The sequence below is a fragment of the Oncorhynchus clarkii genome, chromosome 30 (genome assembly GCF_045791955.1).
Source record: "Oncorhynchus clarkii lewisi isolate Uvic-CL-2024 chromosome 30, UVic_Ocla_1.0, whole genome shotgun sequence".
In the NCBI taxonomy this organism is placed as follows: Eukaryota; Metazoa; Chordata; class Actinopteri; order Salmoniformes; family Salmonidae; genus Oncorhynchus; species Oncorhynchus clarkii.
Genome location: NC_092176.1, coordinates 11809014 through 11816550, shown reverse-complemented (window position 1 = coordinate 11816550; position 7537 = coordinate 11809014). Strand labels below are relative to the sequence as shown.

The window sequence follows — 7537 nt, the reverse complement described above, 5'->3', positions numbered from 1 at the left end:
TTCCGACATATTTCCTTTTCCTATGTCACAGCCATGCTGAAACTCACATTTCACTGTGAGGCTGGACAACACCTTCCAGTCTGGTGCCCAGGCCAATGTAAACTCCACCGCAGCAGGAGGTTACAGCCAAAATAATCACTTTCACAGGGGAGAGATGTACATACACTCACCGCCTTCATGAGTAACTCTCTTTTCACCGGATGCTCAGCTTTCATAACTACAGTACATCACAAAGCTTTTGTTTAATGTGGACTGGACACTAAGTTGTTCTTTCACACAACCTCCTATAACCTCCTCCCCAGTCCTCATATTGCCATGGCTTTCACTGAAATACAAGAGCACCTCTTTGACAGCCGTTTTGTCAAACGTTGTCCTGGGACACATGCTTTAGTGTAGAATAAGTCTGAGGTTGATAGTCTTTCCCTAAATTTACAACACCAAATAGCCCTACTATACAAACACTACAGACCATAGGCTTCGGGGAAACGTGGTACAGTCAGATGGGATACAGCCAATAGGAGTTGTCTTTAGTGACGACAATGGCAGATAGTACTGCCGTCTCTATGGTGATGATGGAATGCCATGTGTGCTCTGTCGATTTTTGTCTGTCATTGGACCAGTGAACAAAATGCAAGGAGGTTGCATAGGCCTATAAAAAACGAATTGTAGCCATATTCCCAGCCTTAACTCTAACCTAAGGCCTGCCATGGCCTTTTGGGAGCAATATTACACATTTTGCCACAGGCTGGAGAAATATTTGCAGTTTTGAAACAAATTTCCTGCAATTCTACACATTTTGCCATGACTTATGCCGTGTTAAAGGAAAATTCCACCCAAATCTATTTTTTGGTATTTTTTAGGACATATCATATTGTCCCAAAATGTTTTGCATGTCAGCAATCAAGCTTTCAAGATAAATACATTTCAAAATACAGAAGTACAGTCGGAATGATGCATTTTGTATCATATGAAGCAAAAGCAGCATCATACCAGCTGTATTTCTGTATTTTGACTAAGATAATCAATGGGGGCCCCCTGGAGGTCAGGGCACCTAAGCACGTACCCTGTGTGCCCAGTCGGTAATTCGTTTAGATAGCTGGCTAGACTAATTTACCAATCTGAAAAATGTCAGCTGACATGGGCTAATTGAGTGACTGTCGGTGACATAACAAAAGAAACATTTATGATGCACAACCAAATTTGGAAAGTGCACCTTGTAAATTATACTGTTTTAACTCTCAACAGTAAGTTGCAACCCCAACTGAATTCCTAAAATCTTGGTCAGAGACACCCTAATAACTGCGGGGCCCCAAGTGGTTGTTTTAGTGGCTAGGGCCAGCCCTGCTCCAACCCTGTACTGTATGCTTGATATGTCCAAACCTACACTTCTAAGCGGATTACATTGAGGATGTGGATAGGCGATACATTGAGATGTACTAAATACATTAAACAGTAGGCCCATGCTGTGATAACCTCCGTCGCCATTTAGACAACTAGCACACTAAGCCAGACAGACAGGTCTGTAAAGAGAGGTGGGATAGACAGGGGAGGAGGTCAGGGTGGGATATCTATCTATCTGTCTATCTAGACAGGGGGAGACATAGGAGATGGGGAGGAGGACAGGGTGTGGAATTTGGGAGGCTGCTGTGATGTTTGTGACCCAGAGACCAGCCTGTACATTATGTTGAAGGATATGAGGGAACATTAACCTGGCTAGAGCACTGGCCGCGGCCTCACTGAGACCCAACTTGCCTCTTCCCCCGGCCCTAACACCAAAACAACAGGCTGGCTTTCAGCACTGCACCCCTCTTAGGAGTTATGTACTCCTAGCCCTAAGGTACTTCATAAAGGTAAGTGCCAGACTTACAGTGCATTTGGAAAGTATTCAGACCCGTTCCAATATGTTTATCAATCTACACACAATGACAAAAAAAAATGGTTTTTAGAAATGTTTGCAAAAACATAAATACCTTAACATAAGTATTCAGAACCTTTGCTATGAGACTCGTAATTGAGCTCAGGTGGATCCTGTTTCCATTGCTCATCCTTGAGATGTTTCTATAACTTGATTGGAGTCCACCTGTGGTAAATTCAATTGATTGGACATGATTTGGAAAGGCACACACCTGTCTATATAAAAGGTCCCACAGTTGACAGTGGATGTCAAAGCAAAAACCAAGCCATGACGTTGAAGGAATTGTTGAGGCACAGATCTAGGGAAGGGTACCAAAAATGTCTGCAGCATTGAAGGTCCCCAAGAACACAGTAAGTAGAAGTAGTTTGGAACCAGCAAAACTCTTCCTAAACGGAGCAATCACGGGAGAAGGATTGTGGGAAAGATGAAAGGAGCAAAGTACAGAGAGATCTTTGATGAAAACCTGCTCCAGACTGGGGAGAAGGTTCACCTTCCAACAGGACAACAACCCTAAGCACACAGTCAATACCACGCAGGAGTGGCTTTGGGACAAGTCTCAATGTCCTTGAGTGGCAAAGCTAGAGCCCGGACTTGAACCCGACCTGAAAATGGGTGTGAAGTGACGCTCCCCATCCAACCTCAGAGCTTGAGAGGATCTGCAGAGAAGAATGGGAGAAACTCCCCAAATTCAGGTGTACCAAGCTTGTAGTGTCATATCCAAGAAGACTCAAGGCTGTAATCGCTGACAAAAGCACCTCAAAGTACTGAGTAAAGTTGTTTAATTGTCATTATGGGGTATTGTGTGTAGATTGATGAGGAAAAAAACTAATGTAATACATTTTAGAGTAAGGCTGTAACGTAACAAAATTCTGGGTCTGAATACTTTCTGAATGCACTGTACCCCCTTCTGTGAGTCTTGACCCAACTCAGGAGAGACTCATTTGCCCTCCTTACAGCAGCATTCCAGACCAACCACCCTAAGCTGTCATCTAAATCACCAACCTGATGCACCTCTCAGAGAAGCACAAGACAGAGCACGTGTTTAAGGTTTTATTTGATGTATCAGAGAATTATTGATAAGAATTCAAACAATATATACATCTTAAATATATATAGTAAAATCTTCCCTCCAGTATAAGAAAGTCTCCATACTATGAGGCAATAAAAACACACCCCGGAAAATGAGGTGATCTGTATAAATTGCCACTCAACAAAGAGTGAAGTCTGTACACTATACTCTGTAATATGACAAACACACACATGTAAACACTCTGTTTTCTCACCCTTTCATTCTCTCTCACACACACAACCACTTCACAACATGTAACATACAGGTGCAATCATTGATGACGTCCTGTCCTCATTCGACCATCTATGTATCAGACAAAACACTTCATCATACATGAATGTATGGGATTGCCCATGGTCATCGCTCATCACATCCTGACACATTCACTGGCCTCACTCATTTACACATTATGACAAAAAGTAATATGTCCCTCATATACATGCATACACGTTCCTTTCTTTTTTCCCCCCACTGTGGTTATATAGAGGGACTTGACAATGTTAACAAATACAAAATTATTAATAATAAAAAAGGTGAAAAGCAGAGGATTCATTTACATATTTCACCCATAAGTCCAACATGACGTCAAGAAAGTGACATCAGGACATCTATAGTCTGTTGTGCTCAGTGCTGTCCCTTCCTGCACCGGAACAGTTCAGTGGCTGGGTCATCAGCAGGGAAGGGGAACTGGAGCTAGCCGCAGAGAGTTGCACCAAATAGCTACCCATCTCTCATGTTGGATAACTGGGGGCAATGTGTCAGGAAGCTTAAAGTGCAAGCAATAGTTCTGCCTGGATGGGGGGAGCGGCCACCTAGCTCTCTCTCCCATAGTCTTGTGCTGGTGCAGGCGGGGAGAGGCTGCCAGCCACACTGATGTCCAGGAAGGGGCTGAAAGGCAGGGCTATCTGTGAGCAGAGGGCGTATGGAAGATGGGGAGAGACTAGCATGCCCTAGCCCTATCCAGTGTGTCGAGGCTGGGGTTGGGCATCCTCCTAATCCTGACTCAGTGCCTGAAGGTGTGGATGTCATTGTGTAGGCTGACAGAGGGCCTTGAGGGGGAGCCGTGAATGTGACAGCTCTTCTTGCAGCTGCAGCGCTGGATCCACATAACGTTGCGTGTGAAGCCCTCTCCGTCGGGACAGTGGAAGCGCAGGCGAACGGTGCGGGTCAGTGAAGGGGTGCAGCATCGTCTGTCCACACAGGAGCCGCAGCTGCGAGGTCGATAGTGCCGTGCTGTGTAGCAGCCAGCAAAGTTGATGCTGATTGGCTCCTGAGGGCGCACTGAACGCTGGCACTTCTTTCCCCTCTGGACAGTCAACAAACACACAGTTAACAAACACAGTTAGACAACTGAGCTACATAAACCATAATAAATAGTCATATTGCAAAGGTTCTCATCATCAAAAATGAAATATTAATATGTTCTATGTGCTCTACTTGCATGCTTCATAATTTCCCACAAACATATCAGACATTGAGAGGAGCCTCATTGTACCTTGATTGCTGGGGTAAGTCGCAGGTCACATTGGCGGACTTGACACAGTCGTGTCTCTCTGACAAGCTGGCAGTCTGCGTTGTTATTGGTCACCCGACTGGAGATGCCCATCCCACAGGTAGTGGAACATTCCGTCCAATCAGTGGTCTGCGGGAAGCATCTGGCGCTTAGCAACACCTGGGACCTGGGGAGGGGCACCACCTCTGAAAGGAGAGGACAGGGAATCATGAGAAACATACAGGGTTATAATTAAGAGAAACATACAGGGTTACAATTAAGAGAAACATACAAGGTTCAGATTATGACCAAGATCGGATTATGCCTGGATAGAGACTGTGGAAGAATGAGACATTGGGATAGGTTGTTTACTGTACCTCTAAAGGTGACTCCAGTGCTGGCCTGATAGCGTGGCTGTTCCTGGAGCTGGTTGTTGATGTGGTTTGGGAGGGGTTGTGGGTTGGGCAGGGCTACCTGTGGAGGTTCCTCTGGGTCCTCACTGATGTGGTTGTTGTCGTCACAGACCCACTCCGCACAGCAGCGGCCCAAGGGCCGTGCCAGCCTTGGCCGGGAGCAGCGCCAGTCGGGCAGGGACACCTGGTGGGGGCAGAGTGGCATGCAGCCCACCACCCCGTCCATGCAGCTGCACTGGTGCTGGCAGCTGGGCTGGAAGTCCTCTCCATGCTGGTAGACACGCCCGCTGAACTCGCAGGACTGGCCCTTGGCCTCCGCTAGGGAGACACAGACACATTATCAGCACAGTGGACTTTATACCACTATGGCAGTGTTACAATGATGCTGAGCATTTATCTACTTGAATATTCACATTTTTACTATAATTATGAAATCCCCATACCCAGCTGCTACACCCATACTTCTGCATACTCCCATATTGGCCCAACCACCTCTCTCCTGCTGATGTTAGGGGTACTCCTGGTCCTTACCTCGGCACAGGCCTCTCTCTGGGTTTCCCCCAGCCCCCAGATGGCAGTGCAGGCCCTTGATGTGGTCACAGGGCTGGCTGGGGCTGCAGTCCTGGTTGAACTGCCTGGCACACACCTTACAGCAGCCACAGGCGTCTGTCACCCAGCTAACACCCACTGGGCACAATGGGGGTGATGGGCCACAAGAGCACTGGGCAGGACAGTCACTCTCCACCTGAGAGAGAGAGCAGTGTCAGTGTTACAGATGTTTTGGGGTCCGCACAGCAGCAATAGGGTAGAGGTGCAGCCTCGTCTTTACTAGTACTGTAGTATACTCTCTTACTGGAGTGTCTTTCTTCATTGTAACAAAATACCAAAAAAAGTTAAATTATTTTGGTAAAATAATATTTTTTGAAAAGCAGAAACACATCGTAAATAAAATAATGCAAAATATAGAGAGAAAGAGAGAATGAAAAAAAAGAAGAATAAAAAATGGCAGGCAGGTAAGTATGCATCTATGAAACTCACCATGACAGCAGCACTGGAGAGGAGAACAAACAGGGTAGAAACAGTCCTTCTCAAACTAACCAGAGAAAGCATCCTGAAAGCGTACTTCCCAAAATTACAATCAGAGGTCGTTAGATGGAGAATAGAAACCTGGTGGCTGTGACGAGATACTGTCCAGAGCCTGCACGTGAGTCCAGAAGTCTGTTGATCTGTCAGTTTACCTATTCATTCATCTGAACCGATCCATGGTTCTGTGCGAGCGCACTAAAAGCTACACTAGTTTGGTGTTTCTTTGCTCTCCTACAGTGTCAGCTCAGCTCAGCTAGGGTTAGCTTCCCTTCATATAGAGCGAGATTCCCTCTGTGGTGCCTGTACTTATAGACACAGGCAGACCAGCCCCCTCCCCGTGACATCAGATCTCCTCTTAAGGAGTAAGGGAAAGTGTATGGAGAGGGATTCAGTGAGTGGAGTAGGAGAGAAAGAAATTGCACCGTTGCTACATTGCTATAATGAGAAAGCATGGTTATACATGAACACAGTACTGTAGGCACTTCAGTGCACTGACATCTTACTACTTATGTCCCTAATGCTATTGATAAACTACAGGAATAGCTCATTGCTGGTAAATTCACAATAAGCAAAGCTAAGTGTGGAGTAACTTCAAATAGTATTTGATTTCTTTCAAATAGGTTGAGCATTTGATTAAGCCTGCCTGAAGTGCCAGATGGGTGGGGTTTGCACTTTCGGGACTATTCTATCAGTCCCATTGTGCCAGGCAAGCTCAATCAAGTGCAGCTAAAGTATTTGAATGAACACAAACGCTATTTGAATCCAGGTCTGCAGAACTTTGGGATTCCCATACTGTGGAGTGACACTGTAGCTCCATTCCTGCATATGAGCAGTGTTTGACAATGAGGATCACCTAAGCGAAGACCGATACTGGAAACAGAAAAACAAGTGCAGGTGTCATGGGAAAAATTAGTGGGGAATCCCGCTCTGGCGTAGAATCCACTTTAATAGGGGAAGTGGTTATGCAGAAAATCTGTGCGTACAACTCTTGAAACATTCTATTACCTGGCCGGGCTGGCCCCAGAAACCCCACTGAAACACACTGCCCAGGCCAGGTCACGTATCCTGTGGTTCCCTCCATTTCTTTCCTAATGGCCACATTCAAGGACAAAAAAAAGTATCTTCTACAGGTTCCCATGTTCGGTAGGAAAAACTAAACATTGCCATTGTCATCCCAGAGGACCATAAAAAGTGTTTTGCTCGAGGGCAGGAAGGCCCTGCGTTAGGCCTTGGCTCTCTCTGTTATGAAACACAGGAAACATAATTTAGCACATTTGATGAGGCCACTGAAAACCTGCAAAGCGAGAGAAAGGATTGAGTGGGAATATATAGTCTCTCACACCACAGGAGAAAGCAAAGAACATACATAGGAGCTGTTTCTGTGGATCCTTGCTCTATTTGTCAGACCTGTCCTCACTTAACCCAGTTCACCTTCACAAAACCACAACGACAACACACCTTCATCTACGAAGGCAAATCCTAAAAAGCATCAAATAGGATATAAATAATAACGGTTTAGAATAACACGTGTATTTCTTTGAATACAAAAAACGCTTCAGAAA

At 45.6% G+C, this 7537-nt stretch overlaps 1 protein-coding gene across 1 annotated transcript; it reads right to left on the bottom strand.

The window, feature by feature from the left end:
• Positions 1 to 2952: 2952 nt before the first annotated feature.
• LOC139389884 (CCN family member 1-like) lies at positions 2953 to 6253 on the bottom strand. The gene is made up of 5 exons (XM_071136897.1): positions 5928 to 6253; positions 5421 to 5634; positions 4854 to 5207; positions 4480 to 4682; positions 2953 to 4290 (listed from the first exon to the last, which is right to left on the bottom strand). Exons 1-5 carry the CDS (start codon positions 5997 to 5999, stop codon positions 3988 to 3990), a joined length of 1146 nt encoding a protein of 381 aa, XP_070992998.1. The 5' UTR covers positions 6000 to 6253; the 3' UTR covers positions 2953 to 3987.
• Positions 6254 to 7537: the final 1284 nt, after the last annotated feature.